Below are 19,316 nucleotides of genomic sequence, written 5' to 3'. Positions count from 1 at the left end.
GTCCAGATCAACATATAATGCCTCTTCTTCTTTTTTTAAACAATTAAGTCCAATTTCAAAATCTAAAAACCTTGTTGATCCCTAAACCCTTCCATCACTAAACCCATAAAAGGAAAATAAAACAAACCACTTCTTAGAAAATAAATGATGTCACAGTTCCAGAAACATTTTCAGCTGAAGGTCTGTAGAAGAATAGTAAATCAAAAGCCTGACAACTTATCCTGAAACCTGGAAGTGATCTAAGAACTTAGCACCAGTACAGCAATCATTGGTCAGGGGAATAAAATTGGGTCAGTTCAATAGTCAGCACTGTCCTTTCTAAGGAGCAATTGTAGTAATTGAGGAGAAAAAGCAGTCATGGAAGCATCTAACTGAAGTTAGGTGGGATAAAGGTTAGGACTGGAATTACTGAGGTCTTGTGTAATGTTTTTAATGGACAATTTCTATCTGAACAGACAGAGATAACATGTTATAACCTTGACATTTTTTGCTCTCTGAATGGCATTCACTGAACACATTGCTCCTGCTGCTCCACTGATCTGGGTAGCTAAACCAAAAGGTGAGACCTCACATGAGATCACACCCTCACAGTACCCACACTTCCCTTTCAAATAAATAAGAGTGATTTTTAGAAACCCCTTACTTTGTAGGAGATGAAAGTCCTGTGGCCTCTCGGTGGTGAGGGTTGCTATCACCGACACCATCGCATCGTAATTATCCGTCTTCTTGTAAGCCAGCAGAGCCTCGTAGAACTGCCTGTAGCTGCTTTTGTCCAAAGCCCTCTGCACATCACTGAGGTAGGCAGTCCTCAGGGCCTGGTGATGCTCTCTCCTGCAGCCTGGAGCTTTTTCAGCCTCTTTCCTTGGAACTGCACTGGCATTCTGCCCTGAGAGACAAAGAACACGTAGGCAGGGCTTGAGGAACAAACAGGTCACTCCATCATATCCACTTCTCACTCCATTTGGAGGGAATTCCTGACCTATTCTGAAGTGGTGAAGCCAACCCCACCTGCCCAGCCATACACCTCCCTGTGGCATGGCCAGACCTGCTCCTGGGAATGGCAATGGAGCAAAATTATTCTGGGGATCACTTTTAGCATCTTCTGGAGCTCCTTGATCATTTTAAATGCAGAAATGTGTCAGAAGGTCACTAGGGAATGAGGAAAAGGGGCATGGAAGTCAGCAGTAAATCAGGTTTTGTAGTCCACTGAAGGAGTAAAAGCATCTTAAAGAGACGGGTAAACCAACTCTGCTGGCCTGAAATGGGCAATTTCAGAGTACAGATTTCTCACCCTTTGTCACCAATGAGAGTGGGGTGTGTGTTTCCTATCAGGAAAACAATGTCCTAACCTAAAACAACACTCAAGAGAGCACAAGAGCCATGTAGGAGGTCTAGAAAAGGTAGGAGCAGCTTGGAACATCCTGCTAAATTCCAACTGAACTTTATTTACAATATTATTCTCTGATTTCTGGTATGTTTTACAGAAAAAAAGTTCTGGCTTGCATATCACAGGCATGCAAATATGGATGAAGGATATGATAAGAAATTTATTGAAATTAATCAGCCATATCTTTTGGTATCTGGACCTTTATTATGATAAAGAGAATTAGGTTTGAAAACACAGGTTTCATTCAATTTGCTGGAAGGGGAAAAAGCTTGGGTGTGAATTTTATAGTCAGCATTTATTGCATATCCTAGAGCTTTCTTATATTTCCACAGAAGCATTCTTTTCTTAAGGAGTCAGGCACAGAAATAATGCATCCATTTACTCCTATTATTTTCTCAATTACATTTAGTGAAACAAGCTTCTGTGAAACCATTTTAATGGTTTCAGGACAAGATAATTACTAAAGATTCTGCTTTATTCAAATATTCTCAAAATAGAAAAGAAAATGGGAAAACAAATCAAAAGAAACAGTATGGCTTCACACACTGAAAGCATTTAAAGCCTTCCAGGAAACTGGTTTGTTTTTTTTAAAGAAAGGATTAGCATTTGACTATTCTTTGTCCTCTAAAGAAAGACTTCTAAGCTGTCCAATGATACTACTCATTTCCTTGTGAGAAACCCAAAAAATTCCCAGCTGTTCTCAGGAAAACCCATAATTAAATAATAAATGAGCCCATGAGCTTGAAAATAAATACTGGACAGAGTGAGATTAGAGGGATGAACACCGATTACGTTTAATACTCTCTGTTTCTGCAGACAAAACAGGCTGTCCACAGAGGGAGTGTACCCATTAGACCAAGAACAAAATGAAACACTTTCTTCATACCTGAATTCATACTGACGTAATCTTAACTCACACTCCTTATCTGGCTCCCTTTCATGGACCCTGGACAAACAGGAAGCCCAGCAGATCTGTGCTCAACCCCCACTTTTCCCAGCTCAGCCTCTAGTACAAGTGTCCAGCTTCAGCTGGTTTCTTTCATATCCCCCTCGATTTAATTTATTGACTTTTGTGTTTTGTTTTGCACAATCCTTGCTGAAAATTCTTAATTAGCATCCGTCCCACCGACAGAGAGTGAGCCACTGTGCTAGGCAAACGTAAAGAACATTGATTTGCTCCAGGAGAACTTCCAGTCAGAGATGAAATAAAACAGAATAGACTGAGTTTTTATTGAACATGGAGGGTACCTGCACTATTGAGTCCTGCTGTCAAGTGGGATCCTCCTCGGTTCAGGTGGAGCCCAGGGTTCAGCTGAGCACACGAGGCCTCAGAGAATGTACTTTTCTGTTGGCTCTGTTTTTCTTCTGTTAAATGAAACCAGTCAATTAACAATGAATTTAGGGAAGAATGAACATGGAATGGTGCATTTCAAAGTATGCCATCCTGTGCTGAAAACATCTGAGCAACAAACAGAAGCTGTGGCTGCCCCATCCCTGGAGTGTCCAAGGCCAGGTTGGACAGGGCTTGGAGCAACCTGGCATAGTGGAAGGTGCCCCTGCCCATGCCAGGGGGTTGGAACTGGATAAGTTTTAAAGTCTCTTTCAACCCAAACCAATGTGGGATTCCACACAGATTTATTTCTCTGATGATGAGCTAACACCCCACTTTTTAAGAACTTTACTGCTCCAGGACATCACAGATTTGACAAGTTCTGTGAGGACACAATCACCCTCTATTCACAATTCTGCTGGCACTATGTGGGCAGCAAAGAAGACACACACAAGGTTGTTTAATTCCCCAGACTAAATTATTCAAGCAGATCAGTAAAATCCCCTTTTGAAACAAAATGACATCATTATCAACTCTGGAGTAACCAATGCCCAGGCATCTGCACAGCTCAAGGGAAGACAAGAGCATCATGGAGAGCAGAGTCTTAGCTCAGTATTGATTAAATTGAACTTCCTTGCATTTCTACATATCAGACACATCCTGCTCTATCACTGGGTGAACAAGGACATTGTCCTTCAAATGCTACAACTGAACCAAGCTCCTCACCCATTCTCTTGGCCAGGATCTCCCTCTCCTCTCGTGGGAGGCTGTGCTCAGGTTTGTAGCCACAGCCCACTCCAGTCAGATTGCAGCACGCTTCATCAAACTGCTTTTTATGCTGGGGTCGAACAAACTGGTAAAAATCTTGCATCAGAGAGAGGGAAAAGGGGGGGAAAAAGAAAGAAAGAAAAAAAAAAATCAATCCACAACAGGCAATAAATGCTACCAAAAGCTACAACAGCAGAACTTCAAGGTTAGGTAAAAAGGTGCAACTAAATAAATTTAAATCTAAATGTTTTTATCTAATATTTTACAATAAGCACACTTACAAATTACACAAAGGTCAGCTATCATGCAAACATTGAGCAATATTATCACCAGTAGGTAAAACCTCATTTTTTCATGGTAAATATAAAGTAACTCACCGCTCAGTGAAACAGCCCTTGAGGTGCCTCAGAAACCATTAGATCCAAGTAACTGCTAGGCTGACACTTCAAATAACTGACAAACTGTTAACTTTACAGTAACTCCTGTTACTTACTCACCACAAAATGCTGGTCCACCAGAACCCTAAACATCCAATCACTTTAGATTTCAGGTGCCTGACAGTTTTCAAAACCAGACTTAGACCTTGATCTGATTTCTTATTTATGTAGATCATAATTATGTAGATCAAACTGGGAAACCAAGTGACTGAGCTTCCCATTCTTTAACCTTAGAATTTCCCTGAAACTATTTACAAGATGCATAACTATGCATTTATTATTTCAGTTGATGAAAATGTCACATTTGTTCACAAATGTCCATGTGTTCACAAGCTGAGAAAGAAATGAAAAATTACACAGAAAATACTGTTAAACTAGAAGAAATCATGGTGGGAATTCAGTTCCAGTCAGTACAGTTGTTAAAAGGCAATAAAAAACCAGTCAATGATGTAACTATCCACCTTTGCCCAAATCCTTTGTTTTATACTCACAATTATCTAAGCAGAAAATTTCTCTCTATATTCTCTTTATTTACTGCTTTAGCACAGGAACCCTTATGAAGGCATCTCTCCAACTCACACAACCACACTCTTGATCTCCTAAACTACCAGGAATAAGTCACTGTACTTTAAGAAAAGGCTTAAAGTAACACAAACTTCCATGGAATACGATTTTTTTCAAGTCAAGATGTGAGCTAACACATGATAATCAGATTGATGAGAATCTTCTGTGTTATCTGCGGATATAGAGTGATGAATCATCTTAACTGGGCTGTACTTCACATCTAAAACATTTCTGAAGTACCCAAGCCTGTTTAAAAGATCAAAGTCACGTCTACAAATACACCAGGGATGTACGAAGACTCTGAAAGTACCTCGCAGCAAGACGTGCTTTTTTTCATCCTCTATAAAGAGGGAGCTCATCTGGGACAGCATGGCATGGAAGTCATCTGTCTTCTTGTACTGCTGCAGAGCCTTGGAGAAGAGCTCATAGTTCTGCTGGCTCAGGGTGTCCTTCACCGTGGCGATGTAAAACGTGGCTCGCGCCTTCTTGGGCTCCGCCGGCTCCACGCTCCGCTCCTGCTGCACAGCAGGAGAGGTCCCTCATTAAAAAGCAGCACTTGAGGGGTTTGTTTCAGGTGGAAGCAATATGTTTACAATTACAACAGCACAGAGGATAATGGAAAGAGGTTGGAAAAGTTGGAATAAGCACAGAGGTTGGAGGTTGGAAGAAGCACAGAGGTTGGAAAAGTCCTCTAAGACCATCCAGTCCAATGGCCCACCCAGCAGCATCATAGTGCTCTCCACTTAAACCATGGGAGTTTTCACCTAACAGGTTGTATTTATGGCAGTCACCCCCATAATCCATGTATTATTCACCCTGCCCACTGACAAAACAGCTTCAGGAAAAATTCCTTCAGGAAAAAAGGCAGCCAAGTATCATTGCACAATTCTATTCTTAGGAGAAGGGCTAACAAAATGACATTTATTCCAAAGCTGGAGGCTGAGGTGACTCATCATGACATCAGATAGCAACAAACAGCAGATAGCAGCAAACACAACCTTTTGCATGAACCTCTTCTTTTCCTTCTCTTGGATATTATCGGCTTCGGGATCAGTTTCATTTGCCAGGTGCTTGGCAGATTGACAAACAGGGAACATCCAAGTTAGGACAGCACCTTGGACAACTACTGGCACTCACATCACCCAGGGAATTCTCCTGAATTTATTGTTACTTAAGCAATTAGCTGCATAATGAGTTAGCTGGGTTTGGAGAGAGGGCAAAACAATAATGCACAGCTGCAGAGCTAACACACAACCATGACCCACCTCACGGCGGTAGGATGTGATCCCTTTCCCCAAACTGCTCAGTTCAATCATTTGAGGCTCTACCAAAGCAGCTGAACTTGCTGATCATTGTAGGTCCCTGCCAACTGAACTAGTCAATTTTAATCAAAAAGAATGAAACCACCCACCACCCCGGTAAAATTGTTCACAAAGCAATCAGTGTCAGAAAAAATTCTTTTCACCTACCACCCTATGCGGACCTGTGATTTATTTGGTCTGGAATGTCTGGACTTGGGAAAGAGCCTGGCAAATAGCTTTCAGATGTGCACTGATGAATATTTACAATTTGAAGAAAAACCACACTTGTTCTAGCATCTGTTATCTGTCTGCCTGAAATTTCCAATTCAAATTAAAGCAATCTATAGATAAAAGGGATGGCCCAGACACAGGGAAACACATACTGTATTGCTGACTAGCTTTATTTTCTTCCTTCCTCCTTTCTGCCCATCTGTTAATCTCTTCTCATATTGAAGGGAAAGTGTGGATAGACGATGTGCCTGTGAAGATGAAAAGAAAGTAAGTAAGATAGAAAAAATGCTTTTCAGAGTTATTGCCCGTTTAATTTAGGTATTTCCAGCAGTAAAACTTGGTAACCCAGTTAGTGACACCATACAAGAAAGTGAAACAAGTCAATCTAAATTATTGTAACAGAGCCTGGGCACATACCTGTTTCTAGAGGGTAGAAATTTACTGGACAACTCACAGAGAACAAACTAGAAGAAATTAAAGACAAAGCTGGTCTTGAGGGTACAAATTCCTGGCTAAGCAAAGCTGGACTCACAGCAGACTGTTCCAGGGCAGCCTGAGAGTTTACACAGACTGTGTGTAACCAGTGGTTCACACTCCCCTTCACTTTCCTGCCTGGAACTCCCTGTACGTAAGGGAGTGAAGAATTGGAATACAAGCAGCAAGTCAAATATTTATGATACATGCAGTAAATCAGAAAAATTATCAAAACCATCTTCTTAGTCCTGTGCTATGTAAAGGCAGCACCTTGAAAAGCATGATTCAGCAGAAATAAGGCTTCCTAGACATGAGGCGTAACTGACAAAGAAATCTGATTACAGGGAACTGTTATTACTTAAATGGATTGAGAAATTATTACTTGTATTGTGAATTTTTGAGGTGGCAAAGCAAATTCTTTCAGAATGAGAGCAGACAAACTTTCATTATTTAGGGATCAAGAGTGCAGTGTTAACTTTGATTAAATGAAAAATGATAACACAGATCCTATGCTAGATGGTGAAGACAAGAAATGACACCAACCCCATCCTCAGTCCAAATCCAGTGCTCAGTGCTGGACTCAAGAGTGAAAGCTGGCTGGCTGCCTGAGAGCCACTGCCCGTCTCAGGACTACACTCACCAGACTGCTGGGATCAGGTCACCAGCCTGAGAGCAGCACAGGGTGACCTCAGCACTCTCCACAAGCTCGGACAAGCAGCAATGCCAAATACACAAATAGGAAGTGGACCTGAGCAACTGCCAAACTATTGGGTCTATCAGTTTATATGACTCCAGGAAATGCTGAGCTCTGCCAAAAGCATTGCAGCTGTGTTAGGAATATTCTGTAGCTGAGCTACCAATGTCCCTGGAAATGAGCCAGGCTTTCCAAAGAAAAGGTTCTGGTGTCGATGTCATGGCCCCCCAATGGGTGACAGAGCCCATTTCCCACTTGGCTGCACACAAGTTAAATATTTGCTGCCCTTTGTACATTCCTTCTGTTTTGTACGTGGCTGCATTCATGTCCTCAGGCCTACTCAGATATTCCTCAGACACTCCTACACATATTACCTTTACACATTTTACCTCAGGCATTCTTCCCCTGAGGAAAGTACTTAAGAATGCTGCAATAGGCATTGCTGAAGTCCATGAATGGCTCTGCAAGCCAGCAGTAAAATACTCCAGCCAAGTAAAGGTAGCCACCTCTCCAACTACTGCAGACAGGGATTTTGGGAAAGCAAGAACACAGCTTAATCACTGATGTATCAAAAATACCAGTCCAAGAGGAAAGAAAATTAACAGCACAGAAGCAGCTCTGTTGATCTTATTGTGATAGAGGATTTTTGATTCAAATAAAATATTCCACAAGTCAGCAACATTCTTTCTCTGGGGCAAATCAGAGATTTTAATCTGAAAATGCAATTTCTAATCCATAAACCCTCTCCCACCTTTTTTTTTTGAATTCAATATCTGGTCTCATACCACGTGCTGACACAGACTCCACCCAGGACAAATGGTGTACTTACAAACCTCTTCTCCGAGAGCTCCTTGCTCCTCAGAAAGTGTGGTTAACTTCCAGGAATCTCCTGGTCAGCAGCCTTGGAGCACAGAACAAGCACATACCTGTTGATCATCTACTTGAAAGTGGCAAGGAAACCCTTTGATCAAGTTAGTGATGAGAACCTGCGGTTACTGGTGCTGATTACAGTGAGCTTTTCTTGAAAGAGGGTTGAGCTGGGTCTCTGGATGCCAAAATTATTTTGCTTTAGAGCCTGCAATTTTTACTTACAAGAAGTATTTTGCCATTACCTTTTCTTCTCCTACCAAATCAGTTTCCTCCTCTGCATCTTCACTGCTCTTCTCACTGCGCTCCAAGGCATCCAAGAGCCCAACACATTTTCTTCGGGGTGAGACAAACTCTTGCTCATATTCCACACATAGGCTGGGTGCTCCATCTCCATTTACTGCCATCACAGCAGAACACAGGAGACAAATTCACATTCCACATTCTCTCCTGCATTTTCTTCAGTGATAGCTCCCCATCTTACAAAGCAACCCACAAATATGTGTTGATGAATTAAATAATCTTCCACCTCTTGCAAAATTGCATTATATAATTTAGTAAGAAAACTGCTTTTATACATAACTTCCAAAATTGCTCAAGCATTTGTTACCACAAGCTGGAAGACTGCTTTCAAACTTTTCCTTAAGTCACTTAACCCCAAAAATGGCTTAGGATCAATGGGAAAAAGTCTTACTGCAGCAGCTGCTCAAGTTTTAGGTGTATGGATTTTCCCAAAACTGAATTCCAGAGTTTTTAAGAGATTTTGGTACAAAACATGATTTATTACTTTTAAACAGAGCAAGTTTGTTTAAAGCCTACAATTCTTATAGTATCAATACCCATAAGACACAGTTACCAAGGTCCCAGATTACATAGTCTCACTAATCAGAATCCAGATTTCAAATATAAAAATTTTGATCTGTAAGTAGGGTTAAATTAGTATCAGCTTGATATTTCTGTAAGGCATTACCTTCAAAATGTATTTCCACTACTTTGTGAAATTACTCCAACAGACAGTTACTAAGGAAAGTCACTGTTTTGATAAAAATGGGAGTATATTATGATCATTATGACTACAGGGGAGTTTGACGTTACAGCTGATGCAATGCAACTGAAAATGTCTATTAAACAGGAAATGCAGCTCCATCCCTTCACCTCCAAGTCACACATTCCAGCCCATCCTTTGAGATGGATCTGGCAGTCAAGTGTATGGAAGGTAAATAAACTGGTTCAGCAAAGCTCAGCTGCTCACTGTGCAACTGCACAAAAGATGAACTCAAATCAAAGGAAGGAGCAAAAAGTGCACAGTTGGAAACTGAGAGGGGGGAAAAAAGTGGTGACTAAAGTAATCCCTTTTAACAATAACCAGCAATCACACTGGCTGTTACCAGGCTTTATTAAGCCTTATTGGTAACAACTGGTTTAAATGCAATGTGAACTCACCCTCACACTCAGTCATAACTGATTAGGAACCAGAGCCTTAAATAAACTTCACTGTTCTGTTCCAAACCAGCAAGCAGTCTAGAGTGCTGAAAGAATATCTGACATGAGAAATGCTTTATTCTTTGGCATTAGCTACCCACAAAATTTTAAATCTGGTTTTGTTCCCATATCCTTTTTGTTTTCTTAAATTACTGAGTAAGAGTCATCTATACAACAGGATGAAATGAGGACATACGGAAGGCAGTGCTAGGCAGAAAAGGACTTCCAAGTCTTATTTTCCAAAGTATCTGTGATACTCCACAAAAAACTCCTCCTCCTTCTCTGTGGGATACTTTTGCCAGCCCCATCTGCCTCTTTTCTCTGCAATTGCAACTGTTTCCCCACATTTTCTAATGCTTAACTATGTCCCTTCTGACCTGACCAGGCTTCTACATCAGTCTTTGAGCTCTCCTTGCTTTCTCTACCATTTCAGTTTCTATCCTCTTGATCCTCCTTTTCATGGTTCACTTTAAAACAAAAAAGTGTATCTGTGAGAACCCAAACATTACCTTTCCTTTTCCTCTTCAAACTTGGAACATGGTCATCCAGGTTTTTAGCTTTTTGCAGGGAGAGGATCTGCTCAGATGAAGTAGATGGTGCTGCATTGCTTTCACTTAGATAACCAGCATGTCCAGGAGGGCACTGAGGCAGGGGTGGGGGCATCTGCAAGCAGTGTACAAAGTGTTACAACAGGCAAAGGCCACTTTTCCACTCCATCTGTGACCAAAAATCTCAGCAACAATCCAAAGACATCTCCTTTTCCCCAAATAACCTTTCGTAGCAAGACTGCTACACACTCTGGGTTTATGGGCTTCTGAAAAAAAGGATCAAACAGCTTCCAAGTGACACAGCTGAAGCACAGTAAGGAGGCTTAACTCTAAGTGACCTGGTACCAGAAAAAGGATCATGACCTGCTAAAGAACAATCACTTCCTAATGTTATCCCTGCAACAACAGCTCCTTCTGACAAAGCACATCGGGTCGTGGTTTTGATTTATATGAAACTGTCACTCATGATCAGAAAAGATCATCAAGTCCTGCGGCATCATCCAAATGTAATTAATTCGTCTGAACAACTTGTATTTGGCTAAAGCATCTTCCAGAAAGTTGTCCAAGTCTATAAATGAAATTTTTAAGTGCTTATTTTAATCTTAACCTCTGTTTCAGGAGCAAAGAATTTCCCATTCTGGCTTCCAGCCCATTTCTTGCTATGAGTTTCTCCAGTGAATTAGGAAGCCTTTTTACAATATTACTTTTTATATCAAGGAACTATTACAGACAACATCAGCTTCCTAATGCTAATAGAGAAGCTGTTTTAGTAAAGATGACCCAGTGTTGAACTGCAATAACAACTGATGCTTTGTATTACTCTTTATTACTAGTCAACTTCCATTTAAATTTTGTTATATGATCCTTCCACAGACATAACCTCTCCCTGAGATAGAAAGCCTCTGGATGCCAATATCAGTTCCAGGATTTGCATACCAGCCAAAAAATACATGCTTATTTAGGAGGAACTGGAAGAGGAAGTTGTTTTTGTGATCTAAGCTAATGAGTTGCCCAGCGTAAGAACAACATCCTGTCCCAGATCACTCTTGGAGAAAGATGAGGCATACCTCCTTTCCAGTAAATCTTCCAGTGTTTGGAAGTGACAAGTGACTCCGTGTTGGGCAGGCTTGTCAGGAGCAGAGAGCTGGACTCAGTGATCCTTAAGCAACCCTTCCAATTTGAGATCATCTGTGATTCTCTCACATCTCTAACCTAGCTTAGCATTCCCAGTTTCCAACACTATTCTGGAAAGTGGTTGTTCATTTTGTGGGGTTTTAAAAAAGACACTTACAATTTCTTGAGCAACACGGAAGAAGAGGGAGACACTTCTGACCGCGTGCCCGAAGTTGTCATAAACGTTCACGTAGGGACGGACCCACGAAGGCAGTTTGCCTCTGACATCACAAGTTGTGAACCTGAGCAGGATAGGAAAACCTGGGAATTATTTGCCTGGTTGGGCTAAATTAATTAAACAAACCCTAGATCACTATCTGTCTTAGGTTGCAATGCAAGATGTGGCCAGGGTGTGTACTCTGCTGCCATCTGTTAGAACCAGGTGGGGCAGTTACCTTCGGTTAATGGGTCAGCCATTCAAGCCAGGTGGGGCAGTTTTCTTTTATCTCTTCCACCCATCCTCCCTCCAGGAAGCATCTTCTGTTAATAAGTCATGGAGTCTCACTGCACGGCTGATAAAATTCCATCATCCCATTGGGAGATGCTCCACCCAGGAGGAGGGGTCAAGCATTCCTACCTGGATATAATCTGAGATTTGGAACACCAGAGTCAGCCTTTTCCCACTGGATTCCCAGAGGAAGACCAGGCTCATCTACACCACCACTGGATCTCCAGAGGAAAATTCCACCCTTCTACAGGATCCCTGCTTCACAGAACCACACCTGTCACTGCAGGAGGACTGCAACCATCATTTAATAGGACTACTACTAACACTGAGCCACAGGGTGTCAGGTCATATTCTGACTCTGTCAGTGTTGGTTTGTATTACTGCATTTTAATTTTTATTTTCCTAATAAGCTGTTTTTTCTACTCTCATATCTTTGCCTGAGAGCCCCTTAATTTCAAAATTATAATAATTTGGAGGGAGGGAGTTTATAGTTTCCATTTCAAGAGGGGCTCCTGCCTTCCTTAGCAGACATCTGTCTTTTCAAACCAAGACACTTTCCAAAAGGACAAGAGTGGAGCAGCAACACAAATAAAGACATAACAGTACAGTAAATATAATGGGGTGATGCTTTCACTCAGGAGAAAGGGCTTTGCTGATTCCATGTACTATCAATTAAACTTCTGTTGCCTATAATATACATAGTCTACTAATTAGCATTACAGAAATGGATATTAATGCAGTATAATGTTAATATAGGATATGACTATAAATAGTATTGTTTCAGTAACATAATCTGTCCTCATTTCCATACTTCTCAAAACACTGCAGTGCTCCTGACTGCCATCTCAAATGAAAGATGGCGAAAATGCAAAACCATAAGTAGTTTTAACATAATTTCCTGTAGTATTACAAACATGAATTCCAAAAATTGGTTTATTTTCCATTAAAAGCATTAACCCCCTTCTGTAGCTCCAAGAATACATAGCTGGTGAGCAGAAGATAACAATCCAGTTACTTTCTTGAAGCAGTACAATATTTATATAACCTGTTATATAAATCATTTTTATTATTATGAACTGTAGTCTTTTCCAAACAGCAGCATCAGCACATTTATATCCAAAATACCAACACCTATGTTGGGATATAAAGCTGCTGATGTTGCTGATGCCCCACCCCTGGAAGGGCTCAAGGGCAGGTTGGACGGGGCTTGGGGCAACCTGGCCTGGTGGAAGGTGTCTCTGCCCTTGGCAGGGGCTTGGGATGAGATGAGCTTTAAGGTTCCTTCCAACCCCAAATATTCTGGGATTCAGTGAGCCGGGGCTTACCTGTGGTCACAGAGGAAGATGGCCCCGTAGTCCTGGCGGTGCCTGATGACCCGGCCGATGGCCTGGTTGACAGCCCGGGACGCTTGCTGACTGTACCACTCGCGCCCAGACAGATACTGCGAGAGGTAGGAGGAAGAATTAACGTTATTTACCAGGTAAAATGTATTCTCTGTGCTGCACAGTCACTATTTTTTTCCTAAAGAAATAAAAAGTGAAGCACAGATGTTGGATAGTATCAACCAGATGTACTGACAAATCTCAAAGAGCTGAAGAAAACCAAAGACAGGTGGACTCAAAAGTCACACCTGATTTATAGAGCACAGAAAACTCAAGTAGCAATTTCCAGCAGGAGACTCTATTTCCTATATGTTGCACTCAGAGCCTTAGCAGTACAACAGACTCTCCATATTCTTTGAGACCTGTAGATCAGACTAAATTGTAACATCATTCATCCTTGTGCCTGAAGCAATAGAACACCAAACCCAAACACCCCAACACACACCACCACACTTCCAAAACAATGATTCCCAAAACAGCCAGCACAGGCCATTCTTCCTGCCCACGCTCTCTCTGGATGCAAATTACAACCTTTATTGGGGCCTATATTTAAGACTGTGCCAGAATCTGGAACTCTCAACACTATTAAAAAAGGTGGAATTTGTGACAAATTCCCAAGGCTGTTTGAATTTTTGATATTCATGGTCCCATGAGGCTGAGAGGATAACAAACCCAAAACCCACTGGGACAAGAGGAAGAACCAATGACATGAACATGCAAACAGCCAAGAGTGAGAAGCTGCCCAGTCTTACCTGTGCACCTGCACCACTTCTCCTCATCTCATCCAGGAATTGCATCTTTAAAATGACTCTGGGCTCCATACGAGGGGGAAATGGAAGCCCAGTAATGATGACTCCTCGTCCATTTATGTCTGCAAAGTCCAAGCCTTCACTGGCCTGCAGGGACAGAGTTTTCCATCATCAGCAGGGTTTGAAGCGATACTTCAGAGCAATTCAGCAGTTGTTTGCCCTTTTTCTCCATTCAATTAACTCCCTGGACAAATGTACTTTTTCAATAGTTTCAATGAATAATTTCAACTAGATTTTTTTTTCTTTTATTACCAGGAGTTTAAACTTGGCTTTTTTCTGTGCCAAAGCACAGCTCAGCCAACCCTGTTAATGGCTGTCCTGTTCCTGGATAAGAGAAGCTGTACTGAGACTATGTCAACACCTTTGTTTAAACCTTCCACACCCTGGGTTGTTAACAAGACACAGCAACATAGCAAACCTTCTCTGACAGTAAAAATTAGCAGAATCACTTCAAAGCAGTAACAGAAAGCCATCAGATTCACCAGACTATAGTGTTCTGTCCAGCAGCTGTGCTGTTGACATCCCATCAAGTATTTGTCACTCATGTCCCCTGTACACGCTCACTGTGCTGGCAAATAATTTGTGAAATGAATAAAGTTGAACAGACTGAAAAAAAAATATCAAGGAAAAAAAAAAGCTGTTTTGTTTTTCAGCTGAATCAATTCTCCAAATCTCAGCAACAAGCACTGAGAGAACTATGTCTTTCCTTCACTCCAACAGCTTCTTTGGAGACTAGGACCAAAGTCGCAAAAGAAGTTGTATCTTCTCCTAGTACACAGTAAACAGCAGCAAAGGGCTCTAAGAGTAATTTCACCAATATTTCCACTGATAAACATAAGTCAATTTACCAGCACTGGAAGATGCAAAGGAAAGGCCATGAAATGTGTCCAGAGAACAGGAAGTTAATAAAGCAAGTGTTTTAAAGCTAAGCATTACGTTTGGTTTGCAGCACTGTTATTTTTAGCTTGTTTCATTACAGTTCTCCAGGACAGCTGTTCTCATCTAATGGGTTATGTTTTCAGTGAGCAGCCAACATAAAACGTAAGTAAAATGCTCATCCACTTCAGAGAAATCAAAATGTGTCCCTTCAATAAAAACAGGAGTGAATCATTCAGAAATGCGACCTAATTTTGAAAAAACTTCAGAGCACTTGTTTTTTCCCCACATATAATTACAGTCAAATAATAAGAAATATATTTAAATCCAAAATGTAGTTTTTTTCCTATCAATTATATAATCTGATCTCAGATGAAACAAATTAGCAGTCACATTACCTTGCCCCGACACACTGCCAAAAAAGCAGCTCCATTGGACTTAGGACAGGCAACTTTATCATAGTAGGCATCAATAACCTAAAATATAAACAAGTTTAAGAGGAAGAATGATATTACTCTGTACTAACTAAATTTGACTTGTATACTAAGATCTAAACTGTGATTAATTTGGCTTAGTATAATTGTCTTTACTTTTAATTAATTGCAAGTGTGAGAAGCCATTTCCTCAGTAAAATTCTCATATCACTGTGAAATCCAGAACACATCTGGGTAAGCATAAAAAAATTCAGATACTTCTGATAAGATCAGAAGACCAGAAGATCATAAGAAGATCATAAGACCATCCTGTCTTTCTGCAGATCGTTAAGTAAAACAGACAAAACAGGAAAGCAATTATTAGATATTAATTATTCCAAGAAGCAAACAGAATGGCTATAAATAAACAGGATGACACTGCACAAATCTCAAACATCCAAAGCAGGATGAGCTGGGAGGAAAAATCCTGCAGAACATTTACAAATGCTGATTGCTGAAGTGACAGCTTTCCACCAGCTCGATTACTCAGCACTTGTGTATGTTAGCTGCTGTTACATCACCAGATTTAAACGAAGACTGAACCCTGCATGGCCAGACAAGAGAGGAAAGGAAGGATGCACAGGAAAACTACACTTCAAAGTAGCACTCAGAGTTTTACTTTCACCCTAGGCCAAAAACTGGGGTGTTTCACCCTAGGCCAAAAACTGGGGTAAACACACCTTAGAGAAGGTCATTAAACATAGAAACAATTTCTGAAAATGATAGAGGTACATAATGCAAATAATCAACCTCTGAAAAGCTTCCTTTGTTCCTGGGTTCCACAAACATTGGCTTCACTTCTTCTATTCTTTTGGCAAAATCATGCTCCTGTTAGAAAGAGAAGGAGCAGGTCAGAAATGCCAAGTGTGCTCACACCACAAGAACAGAAACTCAGAAATGGTCACTACACTTGCCCACCACAGCCTGCTTCGCTCCAGCCAAACACAGGAAGAGATGGAAGCAGAAACATGCAACCCCCTGAGAGCACTAGCACTGATTCCTTGCAGTTGGTGTACCTCAGACATCAGGCAGATGGGAGAGTTCCAGCACTCACCTCCCAGTCCCACTCCACAGCATGGAACCTCTGTCCCTGCCTTTTCAAGGAGCATTTAAACCAGAACTGTTCTAGCAGATCTCACCAGGGACATTCAACTCATGAGCACAAAAGTGCTAGAAGTGACAGTTGCAGTGATTACAAATTAAAGGAGAAATGATCATATTGGGATTTTCCCCCTAGTGTTGAAACACAGAGATCAATTCTAATTCAGAGGTTTAATAAAGAAAGGTCTGGTGAACTAAATAAAATGTGACATCAGATGGAATAATATATTAAGATTCTTTTGGGTTTGGTTTCTACAGCACTGCACTTCAGTATATCGTGATCAAATAAAAGAAGCCTTACCTGAGATTTTACATTCCAGATTTTATGATTTACTTATTAACAAAGAAATTTTCATAGAATCCCAGAACCTTCTGTGTTGGAAGGGACCTTAATAATCATCTAGTTCCAATCCCCTGCCATGAGCAGTGACGTTTTCCACTAGAAGGTTTTAATTGACATGGTTAAATGGAATAACTACAAGCTGCCTGATGCAAGTAACCAAACCACCTAACAAAGGCAGAGCAATAAACATACTCTCCAATACTCCAGGCTCTTATCCATGACTGGATACGATGGGAAGAACACCAACAGCCCATGTGGCACAACTCGTACAAGGTTACCTGCAGGGAGAGAAGACAAGTGTGTAGCTGAGGGCATTTTCATCCTGGGATGGAGAACGTGGACTGCAGAGGAAAAACAACAGCATGGCCTCCTTCCAAAATATTTTCTACTCCCTTGACATGAATGTGTATCCAAAGTTGTTTCATTTCTTAAAATCATTTTATACTCTTGTCAAGGTGTAAACTTTAACACTGAAGCCAAACTAGCTTACATTTCTCCTCCACATCCTTCAAGCATTCCTAGATTTAACAGATTATTTTCAATTATGTTAGCCAAGATACACAAATTATCTTCTTTTATTCTGTCCTTATGTGTTATGACTTTGTAATTCTATTATATTTATAAAACATTACCAAAATAATAAATGCTGACTTCAGGCAGGCTGGACACAGTTTAAAATATCACTAAAAATTGCACTGATTTCCTGTGATCCTCAATTGCTCTGCTCATCCTTGGCTGCACCATCTCTGGCTATTGATTTCCTAGTTTGAGCCACTTTCTGGTGGTGTTTAGGAACCACATTTTTGACCCAAACACAAACTCCTGACAATAAAAATGAAGTCCAGACTTGGAAATATGAAGCCAGAGACTCGATTTTGTGTGCTATTGGAGCAGCCAGCTGCCTTGAGCAAGCAGAAACCTGACAGAAAACCTGACAGCAGCAAGATACGCACTGCAATCCTTTACCTTTCTCTTACTGTATCTTCTTTAGCATTGCCCTTTCTAAATTTCCAATAATCCTGGGCATGAACCTATTTCTGAAATCTACACATTTCACTTACCAATTGTTTTCCCCAGAGAAGATAGATAATCCTCTGAAAACCTACAAAGAAGAAAAATCAAATAACACCATTGCATCTCCTTTTCTATGTTTTTCATCCACACTGACTTCCTTTGATAATCATCTAAAATAATATTTCCAGACTCCCAGGTGCTCTTCCTCCTGTGGCAATTATCAACACCAAGGGCAAGAATTAATAATGCCTTGACTACATGTTATTAATACTATGAAATATTCTTATTGATAGCTCTGAAGATGATCTAAGCTTCAATATTTCAAAATGCACAGGTAGAAATGGGCAGCCATGTGAGCAGCAACACACATGACAGTTCTGACAGGAAGTCTGCCAAGCCTGACTAACATTACAATGATTTAAAGTAATAATTGATTAATTAGGTGTGGTGTTGCTGCAGCACAAGTTGGTTACTATGGTTATTATTTAGTAAGTAATTTTGCCTTTGGCTGAAGAAGTCCTGCTCTCCCAGTGAGCCATATTTATGTTCTTCCAGACATGACTTAAAGCTCCCCTGTTCTCTCATGCCTTTATGTTCCTTTTTTTTTTCCGTGCCCTGTAGTTTTGTGTACTGTTTTCCCAGAAAATGTATATATGCAGGGAGAAAACCTAACATATATACCTTTGTAAGACCTACAAATACCAGTATCAACACAGAGATGTTGTCAAAACAGAGTGAATACAGTGAACCTCTTTCCTTCAAAAAATCCCCATGTTCTAAAGCCCTGGAGGGGTGGAATCCCCAAGCCTCCTTCTTTAAAAGACTGCATCTTCAACAGAAATACACTGAAATGGTACACTAAAACTTCTGAAAATGAGAAATGCAGTCTGAGGGTTTTCCAGATTATGACTTCTCTGTAAAAATTCATTACAATTGCTGAGTCCCCTTCCAGTTCTGTAGAACATTTGCCCTTTGCTGGCAGCAGAAGCACTGCCAACTCTGAACAACCAATCAGAGATAAAGTGATGGAAGACCAGAGGAGCAATAAAAATGATGATGAAAAGCTTGACAAATACTTGGACATGTTTTTCTTAGGAAGGCAACCCAGAGGTGAAAGAGAGGCTGGCCATGATGACGAGCTTTAAATATAAAAATAGTTATTGCAAAGGCCAGTCATGTTTCAAATCAATTAAGCATTCAGCAAAACAAAAAAAAATGGATGGGGTTCAGTGCAGCTCCTGGGGGATGGTTGTGGGTGCAGGTCCCAGCTGAGGCTGGGCAAGGCCATCAAGGACTATCAGTGCCTTGGTACTCGATCCCTTCCAGACCTTCAGTAGGAGTGGTTAAAGGGTGTTGTTATTCAGCATTTATCCAAGAAAACTATTAAGAGATCCCTTACTTAGCTAGCATACTCCTGTTAACAGAACCCAAAACGCTGGAACTCTAAACTTCAAAGCAGGATTCCACATGGAAGTTCATTACCTTCTTTCATAGGTGGAAGTAAGCACAGTTCCATCAGGTCCCTTTGGAATGATCCCAACCCAGAGCTGGTGTTTATCAATTACATGAGGATTCTCCAGGCAAACAGGAAAAGGGCTGGAGAAAAAAAGAGGA

The 19,316-nt window shown here is 40.8% G+C and overlaps 1 protein-coding gene across 5 annotated transcripts in view; it reads right to left on the bottom strand.

Moving 5' to 3' along the window:
* RTEL1 (regulator of telomere elongation helicase 1) overlaps positions 1-19,316 on the bottom strand; it is a 44,460-nt gene that overhangs the window by 7,397 nt on the left and 17,747 nt on the right. For 4 of the 5 annotated variants that reach the window (XM_068207791.1, XM_068207787.1, XM_068207792.1 and 1 more), the window contains exons 18-32: positions 19,185-19,298; positions 17,750-17,790; positions 16,881-16,966; positions 15,995-16,072; positions 15,170-15,247; positions 13,839-13,982; positions 13,030-13,145; positions 11,375-11,498; positions 10,045-10,198; positions 8,299-8,453; positions 6,171-6,266; positions 4,797-5,004; positions 3,444-3,581; positions 2,636-2,752; positions 644-886 (exon numbers count right to left, since the gene is read on the bottom strand). In XM_068207791.1, coding sequence (XP_068063892.1) covers positions 644-886; positions 2,636-2,752; positions 3,444-3,581; positions 4,797-5,004; positions 6,171-6,266; positions 8,299-8,453; positions 10,045-10,198; positions 11,375-11,498; positions 13,030-13,145; positions 13,839-13,982; positions 15,170-15,247; positions 15,995-16,072; positions 16,881-16,966; positions 17,750-17,790; positions 19,185-19,298 — 1,892 coding nt within the window. The remainder of the gene's footprint in view (positions 1-643; positions 887-2,635; positions 2,753-3,443; positions 3,582-4,796; positions 5,005-6,170; positions 6,267-8,298; positions 8,454-10,044; positions 10,199-11,374; positions 11,499-13,029; positions 13,146-13,838; positions 13,983-15,169; positions 15,248-15,994; positions 16,073-16,880; positions 16,967-17,749; positions 17,791-19,184; positions 19,299-19,316) is intronic. The other variant, XM_068207788.1, reaches the window with a different exon arrangement.

The sequence above is a fragment of the Anomalospiza imberbis genome, chromosome 17 (assembly GCF_031753505.1).
Source record: "Anomalospiza imberbis isolate Cuckoo-Finch-1a 21T00152 chromosome 17, ASM3175350v1, whole genome shotgun sequence".
NCBI lineage: Eukaryota > Metazoa > Chordata > Aves > Passeriformes > Viduidae > Anomalospiza > Anomalospiza imberbis.
The sequence above is the reverse complement of the archived record's forward strand: the minus strand, read 5'-3'. Positions and strand labels throughout refer to the sequence as shown.